At 38.6% G+C, this 24,951-nt stretch overlaps 1 protein-coding gene across 2 annotated transcripts in view; it reads right to left on the reverse strand.

The window, feature by feature from the left end:
- The window catches only part of USP22 (ubiquitin specific peptidase 22), a 267,180-nt gene that overhangs the window by 25,573 nt on the left and 216,656 nt on the right, over positions 1 to 24,951 (reverse strand). For both annotated transcript variants that reach the window (XM_072597603.1, XM_072597602.1), the window contains one exon: positions 15,761 to 15,908. In XM_072597603.1, the coding sequence (XP_072453704.1) occupies positions 15,761 to 15,908 (148 nt within the window). The remainder of the gene's footprint in view (positions 1 to 15,760; positions 15,909 to 24,951) is intronic.

Consider the following 24,951-nt stretch of genomic DNA (forward strand, 5'->3'; position numbering starts at 1 on the left):
TTTACAACTAACTCAGGAATGTGCTAACAGTGGATTTCTCATTTCTTGCAATACTTGCATTTTCTTAGAAATGTACTTTTGAGAAACTGAGTTTTCACCACCATTCTCATGAAGTGCTAGAAATGGTAATTAAAAAATAATGACCCTTCCATTTAAAAGGATCCCAAAGCACTTCACAAAGTGATAACTTTATCCACCTCCAGATATATGCTTTATGTTAGTCGTAAGAAATAAAACACTATATAAGTTATTATTTCCTTTTAGTTCAATTTCCAGTGCAGACGTTATACGCTTTCATTACAGAAATTTCCTTTTTAATATACAAAATTAAGATGAACCCCTCCCCTCCCAAAGTGTGAAAGAAGCAATCTAATATCAAATTTGGGTGGCTCAAGTCACTATTAATTGCTTCTAGGAGTATCTGTAATGTCAGTCCAAAGATCTATGCATATGAAGACTACCTACAGGTTGAAAACAAGTAACTCATTCATAAAAAGGCGTATTTGAAACACGACATGACACTTCAAAAATACCCATTTTCATGGAGAATTAGTTAATAGAGGGGGCTGGAAAAAAATCTTATTCCTTATAGTTCAATACATTTATGTGGACCTCATATTGGGCCCCTTAGAGAAGGGCCAAGAGAAAAAAAATCAAGATCTGTCCACAGTATTTGGGACTTGAATATTTCCTTAAATTTCTTAATCTAAACTTTAAAACTATCCAAGCTCACATAATGAGATTACTTTAAACACATAGGTGACTTATGATATAGTTACTTTCTAAGGTTATGCTTTTAGAATCATCTTATAGGTGTAGTAATCTAATCTTCTGGGTGCTTCATAATTAAATTCCCTTGGATGAAGCCCAAAATATTTGCTTTATTCCAAAAACTGTTCTATAGCGAAGGGGGTTAAAGAAGGTTCTTGAGTATATGCAGTTTTCCATTACTGGCTTGTCTGGCAACCTCAAGTAAGTAGCCACCTACCACAACAACCAAGGTAGGCTATTGGTACTTTGTTTGGTTCACATTCAAATGTATTAAAGTATTTCATGGTCCACAAACTCCCAGATAGATCACAGACTACTAACTCTTATCAGCCAGATTACAGTGTAAAATGTATCACAGGCTGCTAAAGCAAGGTCTGTGCAGATTTCCAATAGATGATGGACTATGATGATGTCCCTGGACAGAAGATAAACTCCTTGAGGGCAGGGGGTAATTTCATTTTTTATCTTATATACACAGACCTGCCATAGCAAATGGCATTTAGCGCGCACTTAATAAATTCTTGATTGATAAACAGCTTTAATGATCATCAGTGACCAAACTACTGGCTTTGTTGCCAGAACGCAGTTATACTTAGCAGATTTCATTGACAGAATTGGCTAAGAAAATTGTGCCCTACCCCCCACTCTCTAAAAAGTACATATCAAATTATTTCACCTTTTGCTTCCTTCACTTGACACAAAAATAAAAAGGATAAAGGGAAGTAATAGTCAAATTTCTCTTTTGCTGTCATTGTGACTTACTTCCTAGGTGGGGATGGGGGTGGTAGGAAACTATATAGAAACAGTATTTAGAATTAACCTGTGTAGTAGAGTACGGTGTATACTTTAATAAAACTTGACATATACTGCATCAGATAAGAGGGTAACTGAACATGTTGATCCAGTGAAGTGAAACATTTTAATGAGCATTCTTGTTTCCTATGTCTAAAATAATTTCAGCTGGATTCAAGTATCAACAAGGCAGGGCAAAACAACTGTTTTAAAAAACCTAACACAATCTTATAATAGTATCTACACCACAAAAGTGACAGTCCTATTATAATCTCTCACTTCTGACTCCCCATGAGCCCATTTGGAGTTTTCTTGGCCTAAATACTGGAATAGTTTGCCATTTCTTTCTTCAGCTCATTTTACAGATGAGGAAACTGAGGCAAAGAGGGTTAAGTTATCTGCCCAGGGTCACACAGCTAGCAAGTAATTGTCTGAGGCCAGATTTGAACTCTAGAAGATGAGTCTAGAAGTCAGACATCTGGCACTCTACCTACTGCACCCTGCTCTGTTATATACTAGACTCTATTTTGGGAGCCAAAAGATATGTATATTACCAGGACTTTAAAAAAGGCCTGGTAAAGTGAGAGCTTCTAGCAGAGGCGGAAAAAAGACGGTAAAAGTTATGAAAAATTCCAGAAAGGAAAGGCGGTGGCAGCGTAATAGTTGAGAAAAATCAGCACATCAGGAAAGAGGAGACTTGGCTTCTCCTCCTAGTCAGATAAGTTGCTTTTCATTTCCAGGTCTCTCTTCTCATCTGTGAAATGAAAGGGTCAAACTACAAGATTTTCAAGGTCCCTTTCAGCACTTAACATTCTGATTTTTAAACTTACCTGAGTTAGAAAGGGCTACAGTAAGACACACAATAACTACCTTCAAATATCTGAAAGATGGTCATTTAGAAAAAGGGATAAAGGCTGAACTGAAGTTATAATGAAGTAGAAGATGGCTTCATTAAGGAAGATGTATCTGGCAATTAAAGTCATTCTGCAATGGGAAATGAGCTACCTTATAATTAGTATACAATTGCTTAAGGTTATAAGTAAGGTTGTTTTCTTTCATAATTTTTCAAAAATGAAAAAACGCTTTTAAAAAAATTTATTTTTTACAAACATGTATCACCTGTCCCTTCCTCCCCCCTCCCCAATAAAATAAAAAACAAACCGTCATAAAAAACTATGTGCAGCCCATCAAAACAAATTTTCACACAGGCTAGAGCCAAATATGCTTATCTGATTCTAGATTAAGTCCATCATCTCTTTGATAGGAGGTGCATGGGGATTCCTGGTCAAATGCTGCATTAGAGCCTTTCAAAGTTCTTTTTCTCTATACTGTTGTTGCCAATTGTGTAGACTATTCTTCTAATTCCATTCAGCATCAGATTACAGGCTGCTAATTCCATTCAGCATCAGATTACAGGCTGCTCATCTTAGTTTCCTCCCAACAGTTCTTTTTGTCCTTTCTTATGGCACAGTAATATTCCAGTACATTCACATACCACAATTCATTTGACTGTAAATTTCCCATTTTAGGCTGCCATAAAAAGATGCTATAAATACTTTTGTATATACAGGTTGTTTTCCCGCTCTTAGATCTCACTGGGGTATAAGTTGGATCAAAGTGCATGCATAGTTTAGTAACTTTTGTAAAAGATAAAAATCTTAAAAAATTAAAAAACATTTTTAGAAAAATGAGTCCCCATTTTTATTTATATAATAACTAACCTAATTATAGGATTTCTCATTAGAGCCAATGCCCTTAACACCTAAAATAGATATAAGAAATTCCCTAGAGTATTTGAAAAGGTACTGAGATTAAAGAACTTATCCAGGCAAAAAGCTAATAGGCAGTGAGTAAACTTGATACTACAAGAAATCATTTTTGAAAAATAGCAAGTATTTTTTCTCAAATCAATGAGCAAACATTTAAGTGCCTACTATGCACTTGGCATTGTGTGCTCTCCTGTAAGGAACTCTTCTAAGAGAAACTGGGACTATAAAGACAAAAGCAAGACAATTTGGGGGGCAGCTTGATTATTTATTAATAGACTGAAGGAAACAGGGCTCACTTATTTATACATAATCAAAATGTTAATTTTTTTAAAAGGTGGCATTAAAAATTTAATCTGACTTCCCTTTTTCAAATAACCTTCTCCCCCTTGAACAAAGAAATTGTTTTGCCAGTAGATTGGCTTCTGATCTGGAAAGGTTTAGTTCATCTCTAAAATGAGAGCCTGTCCTCTCCCTGACACCAAATCACTCAAGTTCACCTTTAAAATGATAACTTGGGATAGAGAAGAAATGTGATTTCAAAAGGATTCCAAAATTATATTATGGTGCATCTTTGACAAAAGTGTAGCCAAACAAATAGCAACCATTCCTACATTTGACATTGATTTCTATACCTTATTCTGGCATTCAGCCTTAATCACCACACTCATTTTTGCAGAAAGGCCAACAAAGAGAAAAATGTTTTTGCAGATTCCTCAAATCTTAGGCAGGTCCCTGCTGGATTCCTTTAATAGACTCCCATTTATTTTCACATGAGAATACAATCATTCCCTTTTCAATTACACAAGTCAATTAGCCTCAGTGTTGATTGGGTCTCAAAAGACTATGCTATATGCTTGTTCATAGTTAAATAGAAGGGCGTTCCTTGCCCACATTCTGTAGCCCCACTCCCCAACATCTGGAAGAAGGAGGAAGCAGGAAAAAAGCCTTCTAGCACCTATTCACACCTGTTAGTAGGTAACAAAAACCCAAGGAGGAGAGAGGGCATAGTTCTTCTGAAAACTAAATTACATAAGCTATTTTATTGTACAATGAATCTAACCCTTCAGTTTTTATTCCCTGTTAAGAGTGCTCTCTCCAAGAGATGGTATTTCAATATGGATCCTTGACAACAGTTCAGAACCTACAAATGGGGTCAGAAAATTCAGGCTCAATTTTTGGAAGTTATTCTTTCAAGAGAGACAATCCCCTGGTTTAAGTTTCACTACATTCAGTATTTCTATCTTATCCTGTACTACTGTACAGGAGAATGGCCAGAAGGCTCTCTTGGGGTTACCTGGTTTGAATGGAAACAACAATAAATAATCAGTTTATCCTATTAAACTAATAAGGAAAAAACATACCCATCAGACACTTGACATTTAAGGGGTGGTGGGTTAACAGCCCCAAGCTGAGACTAAACTGGAGGGAGAATTCTTATTGGACAATGTTTATTGTTGACTCTTACTTGCATCTGGAAAAAGCAGATGCTGTTTGTAATAGTGACAGACCTACACATATTTCATACACCTTAAATATGTTTCCTGAATAATTTCAATCATTGTGGTCAATACTAGCTAATAAATTATGCACTGGGAAAATGCCAATGTAAAATTTAAACTTGATCAAGATTAAGTCAGTTCAATAATTCAATTTAATTAGTATTTTAAAGCAACAGATATTGAAATTCCCTTTTATCTCTCAAATGGGATATGGGATCATCGATTTAGGTTTGAAAGGGAATGTAGATAGAGGTCATCTAATTCAATCCCTTCATTTTGCAGATGAGGAAACTGAGGACCAGGGAAATGTGGTGACTATACACAGATTCCTGTTCATTTCAAGTACCGTCTTGGAAATGTTAACATATCATCTATGGGAGTGTCAAACAGACTGACAAAGTTCCCTGTGACCACAAGCTCAGAATTATAGGCTGGTCAGTAAGGCTGCCAGCACATTTTGATTGCAACACTTCTGACTAAATGGAAGAAAAAATTAGGAAATGGTATTTGAAATGGATTTAACTTTAGGCCTGAAGCACAGACTTTGTCAGCCCATACTGCTGATACTGTCATTTCATTTACTGAAATTTATATCATTTGAACACAGTCATTTCATTAAAGCAGACGCTTTATTGATTTTCATTCTGGAATCCATTTCTCAATTTGCATGAGGTCAACAAATTTACTAGCCCTGTTGGTTTTAACGAATTAGACTTTAGGCACTCATATTATCAGCTCAGTTGTATCTGCTGCCTTCTTCAAAGCTCCAGATTTTCATCCTTTGTAGAACCGTTTCCGATTATCCCACCTAGCTCTACTCCCTGTACAAACTCATTGGCATTGTGTATGGCAGATACAATCCAATCAGCTTGCTTCTGGGTTTGGCAGACTGAAAAACTATGCCTGCATTCTCACTTATGTTCTCCTTCATTTGTAATATCTGAATCGTGACTAAAGTAATTAATAACTAGTCACATACTTCTGCTTCTTCTACTTTTCTGTAATCTCACAGGTGTTTATATCATTTCCCAAAAGAGTAAATAATGTGCTTTTTTCCCTTCCTTGACCTGTAGTGTTACATATCCACATATTTCCATATTATTTCTTTTACGTTTTTGTTACACCTACAACTTATTTGTAAATAACACTTAAGAGCAAGTATTAACAAATACATTCCATGATAATCTTCTAAGAACTCTTATTTCAGATCTTGAGATGCACACAATAAAGTCTACTAGGAACAAGAAAAATCATGGCCCATGGTAAGCAAGAGTGAAGTTCACATTTGTTGTGATAAGAAACCCCACTGGTTGTTATCTACATGATTGTCTACATGGAGTAAGTGAATTTAAACAATTTGTTAGACTAAGGCGATGTGGTGTAATGGAAAAAGTATAGGATTCATGTTTGAATCATAGTCCTAAGTGTTGTAGGAACTTGACCCTAAAACTCTCTGGGACTCAGTTTCCTCACTTGTAAAGGTAAGGTAATCTTTGGTACAGTGGAAAGAGTTATGAACATACAAAGGACTTGAGTTCAAATCTCAGGTTACTTAATTTGTAATTTGACTTGAAAGGGATTTTGGGAGCAATCTAGCCTAATTCATGGCCAGAAGGGATCCTCACACTAAACTGAAAGTAGTCACCTGGTCTCTTGTTCAGGAATCCCCAGACTAACCCACTACCACTACAATTAGTCATCTGGTCTCTCCAAAGAAAGTGAAGCCACAAAGCTCCAGGGTCAAAAGCCATTGAACTTTTTTGGACGGTTCTAGTTTTACAAAGTTTTTCATGACACCAAACCTAAAATTGGCTTCTTTGAAACTTCCACTTGTAATATGAGAGAGTTGGATTATGTTGCCTCAAATATCCTTTCCAGCAACCAGTCTAAGGTATGGAAGGATACTAAGTTCCCTTTTCTTCCTGCTTTTGGAATATTTAACGATATTTTAGCCTAAAGTTCTTGGTCTCACCCTAAAGAAAGATCTAATTAGTTTTCCTCCAGAATAGACAATTAATGTCAAGAAGGTTAGTGTCCCAGTCTAGAGCATTATTTGATCCATTCTTATTGAAGGCCTAGCCAGGTCCTAAAGAGAGAGGGGCATGATTGAATTTTACCTGAAATGTTCAGACTAAGATCCACTTTGACTAATTCAAATAAGAAAAATACCTTGAGTTCATCTTTGACCAGTTAAAAAACAGGACAATCTGTAGCAGGATTGAGTGAAATAGGAATTAAAAAGTCTTAGGAAAACAATTCTCCATGGTATATATTGTAATTTTTGATGAATCAAACTATTACTTGAATTCTGTAACTATGTTTTATCTTATTGTGGAATTCTGTTTTTTGTTTGGGGAATATTATAAATTGTGAATGGAAATGGTTTAAGTCACAAATTTTTTTCTTTTTATTTATTTTCAGTGTTCTACAATCACTTCCATTTAACTTAGATTTTTTTTTCCTCCCTTTCCCCTCCCTCCCCCCTCCTTCCCCAAAACAGCATACAATTTTATATAGGTTCTACACATACATTCCTATTAAATACATTTTCACCATAGTCATGTTGCATAGAAGAATTAAAATGGGAGAAATCACATGACAAAACAAAATGTAATACAAAAGAAAATGATCTGCTATATTCTGCGATTGAATTCCATGGTTCTTTCTCTGGATATGAAAGGCATTTTGCCTTAAAAGACCATTGGGAATTTTTTAACTCCTTGCATTTCAATGAAGTTCCAAATCTACCAGAAAAAGCTCTCACACACTGTAGTGTGTGATGCTGTACACAAAGTTCTCCTGGTTCTGCTCCTTTCACTCAGCATCAGATCATATAAGTCTTTCCAGGCCTCTCTGAAGTCTTCCTATTCATCATTTCTTATAGCACAACAGTATTCCATTACATTCATATACCATAATTTATTCAGCCATTCCCCAATTGATGGGCATCCCCTTGATTTCCAGTTTTTGGCTACCACAAAGAGTGCTGCTATAAATACTTTTGTACATATGTGACAATTTCCCATTTTTATGATCTCTTGGGGATACAGTCCTAGAAGCGATATTGCTGGGTCAAAGGGTATGCACATTTTTGTAGCCCTTTGGGCATAGTTCCAAATCACTCTCCAGAATTGCTGGATCAGTTCACAGTCCCACCAACAATGAATTAGTATTCTAAGTCTCCCACATCTTCTCCAACATATATCATCTTCCTGTTTTGTCACAAAAATTTTTCAAAGGCGGGATGAACTTGTGTCACTGGATTTTCTCAGTCAAGATTCTTAGAATTATTTAATTCTCATAAATTTGTCTTTGGCAAATTTGTGCCTAAGATGCAGACCACAAAGTTTCTCTTCCACAGATCCTTCTGAATTCTTTTCTTCACAAGGACAAAGATATGCAGTTTCGTCAATAGCTCCTTATTAGCGTATAATCTTTATGGTTTTCCTCAATTCTAAACTCCACGACCCTTGCCCTAAGGCACTCAACATGTTTTTTTCTCCTAAAACATCTCTCCTCTCTATATGATTCAGTAATTTTGAATTACTGGATTATATAGTTTCCCAAAAAGATAAGAATAGTTGACATTTACATATTCCTTTATAGTTTATAAAATATTTGCCATATATTATTGTATTTTGGACTTGAAAGGGATTTTGGGAGCCATCTAGTTTAATTCATGGCCAGAAGGGATGCCCACACTAACCTACTACTATTGCAATTAATCATCTGGTCTCTTGTTCAGGACCTCCAATGACAGGGAAGCCACAAGCTCCAGGGACAAAAGCCATAGAACTTCTTTGGACAGCTCTAACTTTTACAAACTTTGAATTTCCATTTATTGCTCCCACTGTTGTCTCCTGGGGCCAGACTGAACCATCGAACGTCTCTTTCACATGAGGCCCAGTCAGATGTTTGTGAGTCTTTTCTTCTCCAGCATAAACATGCTCGGTTCCTTCAATAACTCTGTGGACCAAAGGCCCCAAAGTAAACACAATACTTAGGAGCACTTGATTAGATCTAGTTAGGTGCATTCCATTTATGCAGAGGGACCTGTTGTCTCTGGTTCATGATGAACCCATCATGAAAGCCCTATCTTCTTAGCCAGCTATTTCCTTCCCAAACCAATTCTTCTCTTCTGCATCTCCAGTCATCAGGGGGAATGGTGAGGAAAACACAACCAAAGCTCCTATGGCCTTCAGTTTCTTGTCTAAGACTTGGGCAATACTTTTCAAGCTCTTCTCGTGCCCCTCTGAAGAGCGTAGCAGCTTTGTTTTTTTGGTAAGTGTTGGGAGGTCCTCTGTTATGGTCCAGCTGGGTCAGTGGCTGGTGTAGTGCTGCTCAGCAGGCAGTTACCAGGTACCACTGCTCACCTCTCCTCTCTGACCCTTACTGGATGATCCCTCACCTGAGAGCTTCTGTGCTTTTATTATTTCTTAGAGGACAAGCAGCTGCTCCTCCTCAGATCATCTAGTGTCAGGGAGAACTATACATTTAATTTTTAGGCCTAAATGTTCATTCATCTTTTTCCTTCCCTTCTTCCCCTATGTGATATTCCTCCATATTTTAAAGTTCTGACAATTTCTTTCTAACACTTCAGATTCTTTATTTTCCCTCTCACAGAAGGCCCACTTCTTTTCCTTTCAGGAACATTTCATGTCCCTTTTGACTTGGTTTTCAGGGTCACACGCAACTCTGCAAGGGAGGCAGGTCAAGCATCATCAAATGAGATAATGAATGTAAGGCACTTTGTGAACCTTAATATATAACCTTATATAAACAACAGCTATCCAATTTTGGAGAAAGATTATATTATACACAGTGAGTGAGCTGGCATTTGAATAAAGATCTTCTGACTTCAAAATCACCTCTTCTCCTGTTACACCATGTGGTCTTTATGATTTCTCTCTCCTTATAACTCCCCAGTGGCACAGGGCATAGGAGTGCTGGACTGTTGTTGTGGTTTGTCCTTTGTTCTGAAAGAGGACTATGGCATAAGGAAAGTGATGCCATGACTTGCATGTGAATTGGATTTAAGTGAGGGAGGGCTGTGCAAAGTCACTAACCTCACTACCTCCACTAGAGTCATCTGGGTCAAAGGGAAAGATATAGATCAGGATTACTGGAGATAGGATGAAATATCAAAAAGAGTGTGCATCCTCCCTCAGACACTACCTAGATGACCCACTGCCTCAGTTTCCTCATCTGTAAAATAAGGGCGTGTAATGCTAATGAGATTAAAGATCTTCCCCACCCATTAATGGGTCTGCCCATTAAGGGAATTTGATTAGGGGAGATTTGTAGGAAGGCCCACACCTTTTGTTAATGAGGCACAGGTTCTCAAAGGTTGTGATGCTCTCTGTCTCTGAAAAGTGAATATATACTCTGAGGTGAGGTTTTGTTTTGGAGCTTACTCACTGGAAGTGTTTGTTTGGCCAGACTGTGGGCAGCTGCTGAGGAGCCCTGGCTTTGAAAACCCACATGTTGGTGTTTCTCTCTCCGGTAACTATGTATGCATGCAGGGTCAGACAGCTGGACCTGTCTGTTGGTTTGTGATGTACTTATTGCTTATGGTCAGACAGTTGTAAACCCTGTCTGCCAATGATTATTTCTCTGTATTTTCTCTGAAGTTCAGGGTGCTTTTTCCCCTGAACTAAGTGAATGATATATGTGCTTGATTAAAGTGATTGTTGACCCCTCAAAAGTTACCCTTCCTTTTAGAAAAGCAGATCAAAGAACCTGTACAGCAGGCCCTCCTGCGTATGGTGGGGGTGCTTGCTTTTACAGGGGGTTAGATCGGATGGCCTCTAACTATAAATGTATGTCTAAGGTTATACAGTGATTAAGCAGCAGAATCAAAATATGAATTCACATCCTCTGATTCCAAATATAGGGCTCCTTCAAGACCCTATTTCCTCCCAATAAAAGGTATATCATATGCAAAGCACTCTATTTAGCTGTCCTTTCCATAGGAATACCCTTCTTAAGAGCTCCCTCTTAGTAGTAATCATCATAGCTTACATCTGTATATACCTTCAGAAATGCTTAGTATATATGCAGAACCTTCTACAAAGAGTAAAAGTAAAGACCTCAGGCAGGGGTCAGTGATAAGGATGATAGCATACTTTGCTGCTATCACAGCAGCTTTAATTTAGCTATAGATTTTTTCCCTCTTCAGTGAACTCTTGAATGAAGCATCTGGCACAAAGACTTTACTTCTAAAAGGTTAATTACTTACATCTTTTGTTTTAAAATGGTTTAGTCAATCATCTTCTTTGGTTGTTCCTCAGTGCTTGGGGTGGAGAGGGGAAAGCTGTTTTTTTGTTTTTTTTTTTGGTTCATTATTTTGCAATAATTAAGAATGAGAAACAGAAGTTTGAAAAAAGACCCCCAAGGCCAACTGGTTCATCTCTATGTAGCCTTTGTCATTCTAGAAAGACAAAGAAATGATGTACACCTTTTGCTGCAGAAGAGAAAGGAATGTTTCTCACTTGTATCATATTAACCACGCAGGTTTTATGCAAGAGATTTTTGAAATGCTTTATGAAAAAGCAATAGATTAAGCATCTATGATATAAGGTTCTTTAACCTTAATGGGCAGCAGAGTATAATGTTGCTGAGCAACAGAGACTACTGAACAAAGGAGGATGGTATTTGGCTTGAGACTTGACCATTGTGGGATTCATACAGAATGCTGCCTGCCTCTTCAGCATGGCCTGACTGTAGAATGGAGAAATTTTTTTTTTAAATTTATTTATTTGACATTCATTTTAACAAAATTTTGGGTTCCAAATTTTCTCCCCTTTTGTCCCCTCCCCCCCCAAACACCAAGCATTCTAATTGCCCCTATCACCAATCTGCTCTCTCTTCTATCATCCCTCTCTGCCCTTGTCTCCATCTTCTCTTTTGTCCTGTAGGGCCAGATAACTTTCTATACCCCTTTACCTGTATTTCTTATTTCCTAGTGGCAAGAACATTACTCGACAGTTGTTCCTAACACTTTGAGTTCCAACTTCTTTACCTCCCTCCCTCCCCACCCCTTCCCTTTGGAAGGCAAGCAATTCAATATAGGCCAAATCTGTGTAGTTTTTCAAATGACTTCCATAATAGTTGTGTTGTATAAGACTGACTATATTTCCCTCCATCCTATCCTGTCCCCCATTACGTCTATTCTCTTTTGATCCTGTCCCTCCCCATGAGTGTCGACCTCAAATTGCTCCCTCCTCCCCATGCCCTCCCTTCCATCATCCCCCCCACCCTACTTATCCCCTTATCCCCCACTTTCCTGTATTGTAAGATAGGTTTTCATACCAAAATGAGCATGCATTTTATTCCTTCCTTTAGTGGGATGTGATGAGAGTAAACTTCATGTTTTTCTCTTACCTCTCCTCTTTATCCCTCCACTAATAAGACTTTTGCTTGCCTCTTTTATGAGAGATAATTTGCCCCATTCAATTTCTCCCTTTCTCCTCCCAATATATTTATCTCTCACTGCTTGATTTCATTTTTTTAAGATATGATCCCATCCTCTTCAATTCACTCTGTGCACTCTGTCTCTATGTGTGTGTGTGTGTGTGTGTGCATGTGTGCGTGTGTAATCCCACCCAGTACCCAGATACTGAAAAGTTTCAAGGGTTACAAATATTGTCTTTCCATGTAGGAATGTAAACAGTTCAACTTTAGTAAGTCCTTTATGACTTCTCTTTGCTGTTCACCTTTTCATGCTTCTCTTCATTCTTGTGTTTGAAAGTCAAATTTTCTTTTCAGCTCTGGTCTTTTCATCAAGAATGCTTGAAAGTCCTCAATTTCATTGAAAGACCATTTTTTCCCCTGAAGTACTATACTCAGTTTTGCTGGGTAGGTGATTCTTGGTTTTAGTCCTAGTTCCTTTGACTTCTGGAATATTCTATTCCATGCCCTTCTATCCCTTAATGTAGAAGCTGCTAGATCTTGTGTTATCCTGATTGTATTTCCATAATACTTGAATTGTTTCTTTCTAGCTGCTTGCAATATTTTCTCCTTGACCTGGGAACTCTGGAATTTGGCCACAACGTTCCTAGGAGTTTCTCTTTTTGGATCTCTTTCAGGCAGTGTTCTGTGGATTCCTTGAATGTTTATTTTGCCCTCTGGTTCTAGAATCTCAGGGCAGTTTTCCTTGATAATTTCATGAAAGATGATATCTAGGCTCTTTTTTTGATCATGGCTTTCAGGTAGTCCCATAATTTTTAAATTGTCTCTCCTGGATCTATTTTCCAGGTCAGTTGTTTTTCCAATGAGATATTTCACATTATCTTCCATTTTTTCATTCTTTTGGTTTTGTTTTGTGATTTCTTGGTTTCTCATAAAGTCATTAGCCTCCATCTGTTCCATTCTCATTTTGAAAGAACTATTTTCTTCAATGAGCTTTTGAATCTCCTTTTCCATTTGGCTAATTCTGCTTCTGAAAGCATTCTTCTCCTCATTGGCTTTTTGAACCTCTTTTGCCAATTGAGTTAGCCTGTTTTTCAAGGTGTTATTTTCTCAGCATTTTTTTGGGTCTCCTTTAGCAGGGTGCTGACCTGCTGTTCATGCTTTGACTGCATATCTCTCATTTCTCTTCCCAGCTTTTCCTCCACCTCTCTAAGTTGATTTTCAAAATCCTTTTTGAGCTCTTCCATGGCCTGAGCCCATAGAATATTTAGTCTGGATGTTTGGGATACAGAGGCCTTGACTTCTATGTCTTTGCCTGATGGTAAGCACTGTTCTTCCTCATCAGAAGGGAAGGGAGGAGATGCCTGTTCACCAAGAAAGTAACCTTCTATAGTCTTATTTCTTTTCCCTTTTCTGGGCATTTTCCCAGCCAGTGACTTGACCTCTGAATATTCTCCTCACACCCACCTTGCCTCCTGATCCTCCCAGCCAGAGCTTGGGGTCTGAGATTCAAATGCTGCTCCCCAGCCTTGGGGCTTCGGCAGGGGCAGGGCTGCTATTCAGTGTGAGATTAAGTTCAGGTGCTCAGGTGGGGGGCAGGGCTGCCTCTCAGGCTCAGTTCCCTCAGGGGGTTTATGCACAGACCTTCAACAATGGATCCAGGCTCCTGCCTGCTTGGGGAGCCCTGGTCTGCCGCTGTGTCAGCTACTACCTCCCGAGGGGGCCTGAGTTATGGGGGCACCCCACTCCCCTCTCGACCTGCCAAGAAGACCCTCTCACTGACCCCCGTCACCTGTGGGTGGAGGGACCCGCACGGCCGCTGGAGATCCCGTCCCTGAAGCCCGCTCAGATCTGCTCCTCTCTGTGCCGCGGCCGCGGCAGGGCTAGGCTGGGCTCCGCGTCCGCAGCGCGACGGACCTTTTGTAAGAGGTTTGCAGGTCCCTCTGGAACAGAAATCTCCTTTGCTCCACTGTGCTGTGGCCTCTACTACTCCAGAATTCGCCGTGAGTTCCTTTTTACCAATGTTCTATGGGTTGTGGGTTAGGAGCTATGTGTATATGCATCTTTCTACTCCGCCATCTTGGCTCCGCCCCCCAGAATGGAGAAATTTTAAGCACTTTGTGTCATTGTCTTACTGAGACAAATAACACTGTCACTGGAATGACTTATTCTTATTGCAGTTATGTATAGTGCCCACATTAAACGGTTTCCAATGGTAGAGAAAGAACTGCCCTTGAGTGGTAAGCATTCTCGTTACTCCTGACATCAATAGGTTCTGTCCTTCCCACTCTTATCCTCTACAGTATTTAAGTTTCACACCGAATCAGGAATTACTAGCAAATTCCTTCTTTTGACACTGTAAACCTGATACATTTTGCGCTGGTGTGAAAATGAACTGAAAAGCTTTTTACTGGCTAAGTTCATGATCCTGGCTGCTACCTTTTGCAGTTGATGGCATCTGACACAAAACCATGCTGGCAACTTTATTCCTGATATTAGTCTGAAATTGAGTAGTATCTACCAAAGCAAGAAGAAGAACCAAGAACTCTAAACTCCTGTGTTTGCAGGCAAAAAACGCGAAATCCTCATTTGTTTGACCTTTCTGGGAACTGTTTTTGTTTTTCTTAGGGTTTCACTCTTTGTATTTGTATCCCCAGGGCCCAGTACAATGGCTGCGAAGTAGTGTGTGTCTAGTAAATGCTGGATGACTGACTGATCTTGCTGTTCTGAACAGCTGATGGGTTGGAAGCCTCTCAGTGGAACAAAGAAAGCATTTCAATTTGTATTTTAAAACAAAATTAAGTTTTACCCTTACTGAGTTAAATACCAGAAAAACGGCTGAACCAACTCAGGTCTAAACTGGTGAGCCAGGAAGAAGCCCATAATGTTTAGTCATGATGCCCTGACAAAGCTGCCCCCAAAGAAGAGCAGTAACTCTTGGATTCTCTACTTTGGGTAGTGTACAATGACACTGGCATGTGAATAACAGCAACTTATAAAGCTTAAAAAGTACAGCTAATCTAACTTTCTGAGTCAAACTGACTTAGGACCAATGTGTAAAGGGCAAATTGGGGTAAAACCAATGTGTTTATTTTATGTGCATATGCATGGGAGGTGGGCAGCAGGAAGGAGCACCTCTACTATTTTCAAAAAGAGAAAAATTACTCATATTTAAATAGGAAATTTCAAAATATCAAGTACAGAGTGTAATGAGGATTATTCCATTTGACTAAGACTTCTACATGTTTCTCTCTCCTTTTCTTTTTTGGTAAGGAAAAATTCTCCCCTAGATAGTTAGATGTTTTTCTTGGTTATAAGGTATAAATTGCTCCAATCAATTTCATGGTTTTTAAATGCAAAGGAAGGAAATATTCTTCACCAACAAAATCCCAACCAGTCACATAATTTATTAAAGCTTTCTCTCTTCTTCCTCCTTTCCTCTAGCTTAAGGATTCCCTTCCTTGAACTGCTAGCAGAAGCAATGAGTGCGATGGGATGAGTTGACACCCAGGTCCTTACCTTTGCAGTGTCTGTGCAGCACATCTAACGCAGCAATGAGGAACTCGTGTGCGTCCTGTTGCTCGTACCCTGCTAAATGTCGTGCATGCGTCCATACCAGGTGCAATAACCTATATGGAATGTGAGGAGATCGGTGCCCAGAGTAAAACTGTTCAAAGAAAAAAAAACTTATTGTGAATAAATATTATATTTTGTACTCAAAACACACCAAAAAGAAAAAAAATATACTACACTCCTGAGTTTTTAAGAAGTTAGTTTGCTGATGAAAATGGTTCAATTTCCTTTAAACATTAAATCAAAATGAAGACACAGCTTGCAAGAATGGAAAATACAGGACATTTTAAGCATGATTTATATAGTCTTTCCCTCCCACCTCTGATTTCCTGTTTTTGAAGCAGATAAGCCTGGGTGGTGAATTGTGACACAGTGAGAGCAGACAAAGTACAAGTGAAGCTGACAACTTTTCTCCCAACGTTTACTTGCCAAGAGCATAGTAATGTAATAATTAGCCAAATGGACCTACACAGGTATCTAAGGTAGAGAGGAATCTTTACAACATTACTCACTTATTGTAAAATTTCTCCTGTTTAAAGACCTCAGCTGAGCCCTGAGTAAAGAAAAGCTGCAAATAAATGCATCAACACAAACATTCCATAAACAAAAGAGCTAAGCAGTCATACTTGAAAGGGAATGTTGGACTTAAGACTCAATATGAAACAATTAACACGAATGATAATATTTGCTTCTTGTCATGGAGCTTGATGCTGGTAAAAATCCGTCTCTTCAAATGTGGACAATGCCACACGTTCAAGGGAGGTTCTGCTTAGAACATTTTAAACATGTATTGTCCTCCTTGTTTATACAAAACTCACTGAGTAAACAGAGAAACCTACAGGACTATCATACCAAGACTGTGTTGCAGAATTTAATGAAATACTCTTCAGGATGTGAAATAAAATACGCACAGCCCAGAAGCCTGTGTAATTACTGTAGGTAGAGAAGACAATTCTTTCAGGATTTGACCAGACTTTAACAACAACAAAATCTTTCCCCATCTCTTTTACTTATTATTCAAAGGGAAAGGCACAAAGAAAGAAAATGTTTTACTGTAAAGATACATAGTAAGAAGAAAATCAGAAATGAAAAATTCACCATTTTTTATGATGATCCCTGACTATTTCTCACTTGCCTCTCCCAGAGGTTTCTTCCAATGCACTACTCTTTGTTCAATGGGAAAAGCATCTCTATAGCCAGATAATGAAAAAAAAAAGCTTCTCTTTATAAAAAAGATCAATAGAGAAAAGATGCCAGCAAGAATGACAGTGCTGCTAGAGCACTCCAGTGCAATCTGAAATCTGCTGATGCTGCTGCTGTTCAACATAATTCAAGAAACTGCAGCAATAAAACTTGTCTGCGGCACAGCTCTGTGCAATTAGTCTCAGAGCATACTGGTGATTTTAACCAACAGCACTCTCTAAGGACTCCACTGCAGACATAAGACCCAGCAGCAGATTTTACTTTGCAGAGATGAGGCTTCATTAAGATGAAAGAAATCTATTAAGCACTGTCAAATAACTGGCTGTTCAGTTATGGAAAGAGAAGACCCATTCAATCAGAAAGGTTAGCAGTCTACTCAGACTGTATCTACTAATATTACAGATGTATCTTCATTTATAAGGGAAAAGAAATGCTGGCCTTTTAAACACTTAAGAATTTTTCTTAAAGAATCAAATTCTACTGAAGAATGATAAACATGACAACAGAGGCATGAGTAAAGAAGCATTATTAGCAATGTACTTCATTCCTTCCACCATAAGTGCTGAGGATCTCAAAGTACCAGCATCTCATTAATAGATCTTAACAAACAGGTGACGGAATGGGGTAGAGTAGGAAATCAGAAATTCTTGAACAGATTTAGGTTTGCACCCATTCAAGTGTAACTTATTTAAATGTAAACTGTAGCTGCATACTTAAGGATAAAAGATTCAGACCAAGTTTAAAACACTATTAGAAATAGTATCTAAATGTAAGTAAGTGTGCTCAATGACTAGGCATTGCAATTTTATAACAAGTCCAGAAAGCCACGGTGACCATGCACAGCCCTGGTCTAAGGGATTCTCTGTGTCTCATCTCAAGTTTTGAGCTATTTTTTACAGCTGGTAAATGACAGACTTGATATCACCGTATTAGTTACATTGTCCAGACTGTTGATGAGGTCTTTTTCAGGTTTCAGAAGATATTGCCTCCATCAATGTCCCTGATCTCCACCACTTTGAAAAACAATACACACTGGCCAGAGCCTGAAACAATTCACTGAAGTTACATGAGGAAGAGCATTTTCAAATGGTACGATGTGGGAGTAAGGGAGAAGGAAAGTCTTTGGATGGGGTGTCCCAAAAGTCTAAGTGAAATGAAAACAAAACAAATTACACCAAATAAAAGTAATTATAATTGCAGCAAGAAGAAAAAAAGGAATTCTGCCACACAGGGTAAAACTTTCTGAAATAAAAGTGGCAAGATGAACAGCAGCATGTTCCCATTCACTTTACCCACCTAAAGAGAACAATTCACCAGGCTTGAAATGCAAGCTTTCCCTTCTATCCTGCTCTGGCAGTAATAACAGGAAGACAGTAATGAACTCCTCCAGCCCAACAAAAGAAAAGCTGAATGTTTATGAAATGGAGGAGAGACCCTGAAGGGCAGAGCTAGTTAGAGGGAATGAAACTTAGAACCAGGAGGTACAGACCTAGTTATGGCCTTTACTCCATGGAGTCTGCACACAACAAGGACCTCCCCCATAAACCACGCAGGCCATAGACGTTGGTCAGTTTCAGCAAAAAAGGCTGTAAGAGAATTCTCAGCAGATCAACTAGCGATGAGGTTTAAAGAAACAAGGGAACTGAAGAGATAAGCTAGAAAAAGACAAGATAAATGAAAAAAAGAAAAATTATGCAGCAATGAAGAGTGAACCCTCAAACTCCAAATAAAAAAGAAAGCAGAAGAATTATACAGGATCCCAAGAACAATAAAACAAAAAGAAACCATAAAATGGTTTAAGTAGGAAATAAAAATAAAACACATAAAAATCAAAATGAGAAAGGAAACAAAGGCAGAAATCAGCAGAGCTCTCAAAAATGAGAATCAGTAAGATAAATGAGAGCATAGACAATTAAGACCACTTGATGAAGAATGTCTCCAAAATAAGTCAATGAGTTTTAGTGTCAAATCTGTTATTCTTTTAATTTTTTTCTTACACAAAAAAAGAAATGGAGGTGGGTGGATGGGATGGGTAAATAGCAGATTTAAAACTAAAACTCATAGAGCATGAAGAAAATTTAATAGAACAAAAGGAAACCTATCAACATCTGAAGAAATATGAATTCTAGAAGCCTAAGTGACTGTGTAGATAAGCTGGGCAGAGATAACTTAAGGATCATAGGACCATCAAAAAAATAATGATGACCTAAAAAGCTTGAAAATCATAATGCAGGAAATAATGTGAAAGTTGCTAAGAAGCACTGAAAGCTCAGGGTTAAGTACAGATTGATAAAATTCACAAACCATTACCAAAGCGAAATCTCAAGCTTAAAATACAAAGAAACAGAAAGACTACAAGTGGCAAAGATAAGGATGTTTAGCTATCAAAGAAAATCAATGTTTATAAACCAACCAACAAGTATTCATCACATGCCCATTATGGGCCAGACCCTGTGCTAGGATAGCTAGTGATACAAAGCTAAACCAAAGGGGTTCCAGGCCTCACAGAGTTAACATTCTGCAGAGTGAGAGAACATCTATGTACATAAGTATGTTGAGAAGCAGTGTGGTATAGTGCAGGTGCTAAACACATAGCCCATGTGTCTCTACACTGTAAAGGGCAGCCTGAACCCGATTAGAATGTTGCTGGGAAATACACTTAACAAAATAAATAACGATATAATAGAATACAGATAATGTTAATATGAGATTTCCGAAGTCATTATGCAGCTCGCAGGGATCCTTATGGACAGGTTAGTGGCCCTCTTTCTATGTGAGTTTGACTGGTATAGAGGACAGAGAATTTCCCTTAAAGTTAGGAAGACATGGGTTCAAGTCCTGTCTCTGACGTATACTTGCTGTATGACCCTGGGCAAGTCATTTATCCTTGCTTTAGGCAACAAGAAAGTGCTGATCTGCACTGGTGAAAAGAGAGTCCTCACCCAAGAGTTCCCAGTACCAATGAAATCAGAGGCACAACTTCTCTTTTTTTTACATTGGAAAAATTTTATTTGTAGTATATAAATATATATTCATAGATTTAAAATATTGCAACATCTAAAACGGAAATGTGATTAAGGACATTTTCACCTTAGTCATGTTGCATAGAAGAAATAAAATGAATGGGAGAAATCATAAAGGAAACCAAAATACAATACAAAAGAAAATGATCTGCTTCATTCTGCGACTGAATTTAGAGGGGCAATTCCTATGCCATAAAAATACGGACAAGATTAATTTTGGGGATAAGGAGAGAGCGCACTAGCTTGGAACTGATCAGGAGAGGCTGCAAGTAAAAGGTATTACACAAGCAGAGTTTGTGGGGGGTCAGCAAGAAGGCCAGTTTGGCTGGAGGGCAAAATATGGGCAGTAGAGAAGCCTAAGTAGAGAGTAGAAAGGGAGGTGGGGCCTAGGCTGTGAATGAGAAACCTATATTTGATCCTAGAGGTAAAAATGGGAAGTTTACTGGGGGAGTGTGTGTGTGTGTGTGCGCGCGCACGCGCGTGTCTGTCTCACAGACAGGCAGACTTGCGCTTTAAGAAAACCACTCAGGCAACTATGTGGCAAATGCCATGGAGGAAGAAGAGACTTGAGGTATGGAAAACAATTAGGAAACTGGCAAGAGCTTCAGCTGCTGAACTGGGGTGGAGGTGACATAAGTAGAAAGAAGGGAATAGATATGAATAACACTGTGGGGGATAAAACAAGATCTGGCAACTGATTAGATCTGGGATGGTTGTATCAGGAGAGTATAGACAATGCCAAGGTCATGAATCTAAGTGCCTAGAAGGATGAGGGTGCCCTCAACAGACACAAGGTCTGAGGGGAAAGTAAGGTCTGTTTGGAATATGACGACTTTGAGATGTCCACAGGACATCCTCTCTGAGGTGGCTGCATGGGAAGGGAAGAGATCTGGGAGTCATCTACATAGAGATGATGACTGAATCTATGACAGCTTGGTAAGTTAACAAGTGAGAGAGACAGAAAGGGCCTCCTGAGAACACGGGGACATAAACACAGTTGAGGGGGTGAGACAGCAAAGGAGGCAGGTAGTAGAAGGAGAAGCAGGAGAGCAGTGTCACAAAAATCCAGAAAGAATATCAAGAAGGAAAGAGTGATCAACAGTGACAAATGCCACAGGGAGGTCAAGAAGCATGAAGACTGAAAAAAGGCCATCATATTTGGTAATTAAGAGACCACCAGTCACTTTAGCAAGAGTGGTGTCAGCTGAGTGATGAGGTCAGAAGCCAAAGGACTGAGAAGTGGAGAAAGTGGAATAGCATCCATACTGAGCAGTGCCACCATGCCAGACCCTGGGTAAGATGGGACAGACAGCCCAGGGTCCCTCTCTCAAGGAGCTTACATTCAAAGTGTCAGTTTTCCTATAAATGGGCTTAACACTACTTTTAACAGCTATCTCACAGGCTATTGTGAGGAAAGTCCATTATAAACAATTATTGTTATTATTTCATAATGATAATTGTTAATAGTAAATTTGTTTAATTTTCAAATATTAAAAAAAAAAACAACCCCAGTATGAATAAGAGTTTTACTTGGAATCTCTAAATCTCTTATATATTCCTTTAGTAGTTTTTATTAAGGCCTACCTACTATGACTACAAATACCAAGCAACCCAACTGGAGAGCAAAAAACTAAAAAGCAAGTAACTTCAGTAAGTTGCATAGGCTATTTAGTAAAGAGACTTTACTAATCCTTGCCTGAACCCTCAAATTTTAAAAGGCGGTAGTACAAAAATATGTCTAATATGCTATGTTTTTTCCAGATCTATGCTTGCTCATATTTTCTTCACCTGGAATGCCTCCTCTTGTCTAAATTTTATGCATTTTTAAAGGTTTGCTGGTTTAGTGGAAAGAATTTTGGATGTCAAATTTATTTAGGATTTATAAGACCCTCACGTGCACTTGTAGCTTTGTGACAAAGGACAAGCCAGGCAACCTCTGAGCTTCAGCTTCCCCATCTGCAAAGTGGGGATAACAGCTGCTGTTTCAGAGAGCCATCTCAAGAAAGCCCTCTGTAAACTGTGAGGTATGAAATAAATACAAGTTGTTATTATTAATTATTATTAATTATTTAATTATTATTATTATTAATAAAGGCTCTACTAATAAAGTCTCTATCAGAGAAAATCTTCCACAACTACTCCTGCATTCTCTCCTTGGAATTCCTATTGTACCTCTAGACTCTGATGCAGTACTCAGGATTTATTTCAGGAAAATTACAAACTCTCCAATATCTTCCTAAAATAAAGGCTCATTTTTTACATTATTCTTCTTCTGGTGTTCTGTGGTTGTGAGTGATAAGCATGCTGCCATCTCCAAAGAATTAAAATTCAGTATTTCTCAGAGTGGGCAATGGAGAGGTCCATGATGGGTATGAGCAGGCAGTAACACGTAACCAGTAAGAAACTACAAAGAAAAATCCAAACAACAAAGAAGATAAGTCACATTGTGAGAGTAAGGGGTAGCCGATGGATGGCCTACAGTATGTACTTCCCCGGTACCCTCCGGAGAAATCAAGCAAAGCTGCAAGCATATTTGGTGATCCCCTATCCCTATGACAGGCTTATGGGAGGCCATCCTGGTAGGCATGAATGGGACACTGAAATCAGTAAGATCATGGACTCACTTGAGAATGTGAGTTTAAGGTTGGCAAAGTTCTTTGTCTATATCATCATATTTGGGTCTCACTCCAACCTGGGGAGACAAGTCTAACTACTCTAATTTTACATATAAAACACTGAGGCTCAGGGAGGTGAAGTGACTTCCTTATAGCCACACAGTAAATATAAAATAGAGGATTTAATCCCTGATCTTCCTAACACCTAGTCAGGAATCTATTTGCTATATCATGGACAGCTCCCCTTTCCCATTAAAAAAAAAAAAGTTTGCAAATGGTGCTGGCATCTGTAGGAAATATGTTATTTATCACCTTTGGTTCCATTTATGGAGGACAGCTACAGAGTATGGATGACAATATCTCTTAGCTTAATCTCATTTACAAAGTAGTTCCCCATACTAATTAATGCTAATATTCACTTTACCCAGCTTCTCCTATATAGTTCAAAATAAAAAAAAACCCTCTGACTAAACCCTGGGGGTTGGCTTAGTGAGAAAACTAGATATTTTAGTTGAAGGAATCTATCAACAGACACAGTGCAGGCTAGCGCTACATTCACTTCATCTATATTTCCAACTTCCAGTCTTTGGGAGGGAAGCAGAAGATATCCTTGCCAATCCTGTTAAGTTGTAGAAAAGTGTGGGTGGCAGGAGAAAATACAGAACATTGATAAGCCTCCTCTGGGGCCTCCATCATTGGGAAGATTTAATCATATTCATATCCTAATTTAGGTCACAAGCCAGTGGTGGGGAAAAAAGCAAGAGCAATGAATCCCACAAGTCTGTAGCTCACTAAACCAGCACATTATGTTTCTGCAGTTTAAAGGGAGTTGTGATCTTTCCCCTATTTGCTCTCTACTGAAAGTGTATAAGCTTTTGCTCCATTATATTTCAAATGAGAGGGAACTGTTAAAGCAGCAGAAGCTAAAATGTTAATTGCTGCAATTACTTATTCTAAAAGTATAACATGTGTGGGGCTTGAAAAAAAAAATCTCCCAGCTTTATCTAATGAAATATCACTGGGGATGGAGAGAGGTTGAAGGGGATTCTCTGGCAGAAATTTTTTTAATTTTTAAAGAGAAAATTTTTATACCTAAATAGCTGCCCTGCTACAAATGGCAATATCATTACCTTAAAAACCTGACTGCTTCCTAATTTACACTCTTTATCCCTCACTTTTCCCACAATGACCCCAGAACAATTTTACTTAAATTTGAAGAGTTAAACTATAGTCCCAAAATACACTTGTAGGGTATTTTAAAACTATACTCTGAGCTACCTGAAATTATTACAAGATGGTCAACATTATATTGGTTGCTTAGGATGGAACTTCACATCAAGTGAGGGCAACTATGTTTCTGTGCTTCAGCTCATCAATGCTCACTTCAGGTGAGTGTTTAGAATGGTCTGGTCTTGATTCTAACCGCAAACTACAAATGACCACATAAAACATGCCCTAAATTACAAGAGAAACATGAACTGAAACAATTCTGAGGCTTCACCTCACACCATGCAAACTGGCCAAGATGACTGAGTGACCTCTCTACAATGCCCTAGGAAACTCTATTATTGGGATAACCTCTGATCAGTCTAGGTAAAGAGGAGGGAGAACATTAGCTGCCGTGGAGATAGCCTGCATCACTATGAAGCAACAGGTGAGTTCAGGATGAGAATGGGGAATAGCTAGTTTAGATTCATGGCTATAATGGGGATCTGGAGGTCACCAAATACAAAGTGTACTTAAGTAAGTAAACTGATGCCCAGAGCTGTGAAGGGGAATGGTCCTTTGACCCCTCCACCTCACCAGTATTCTTTCCATGAAACCATACTGCCTTAAACTCAATTTATTTGCAAAGCATCTATGGCAAATATGGACTAAGCTCTGGGGATAAAAACAAACAAACCAACTAGTAACCATCTTCAACAACCTTACATTTTGGGGGAGGGGGAGATGCACATAAATAAATGCAAAATAAATTCATGGGGACTGGGGGAGAACAATAACAAATGAGAGAATCAAGAAAGGCCTTGTGCAGGAGGTGGCACCTGAGCTGAGCCTTCTGCTCACTTTCACAGGAGACTTTCCATCGTGGTCGCTCTAGTCTGTCTTTGTACCCCTAGGACTTAGCCCAGTGCCTGCTACATAGAAGGTGCTTAATAAATCCTGAAGAATGACTACTAATTTTCTCCCTAGAGGATAGTGCCCAGAATAGAACACAGATGTGATCTGACTAGGATAAGGGACAGCAGGACTGCTATGTCTCTTGTCCTGAACAATACATTTCTGAATGCATCAC

Source organism: Notamacropus eugenii, chromosome 3 (assembly GCF_028372415.1).
Source record: "Notamacropus eugenii isolate mMacEug1 chromosome 3, mMacEug1.pri_v2, whole genome shotgun sequence".
Taxonomy (NCBI): domain Eukaryota; kingdom Metazoa; phylum Chordata; class Mammalia; order Diprotodontia; family Macropodidae; genus Notamacropus; species Notamacropus eugenii.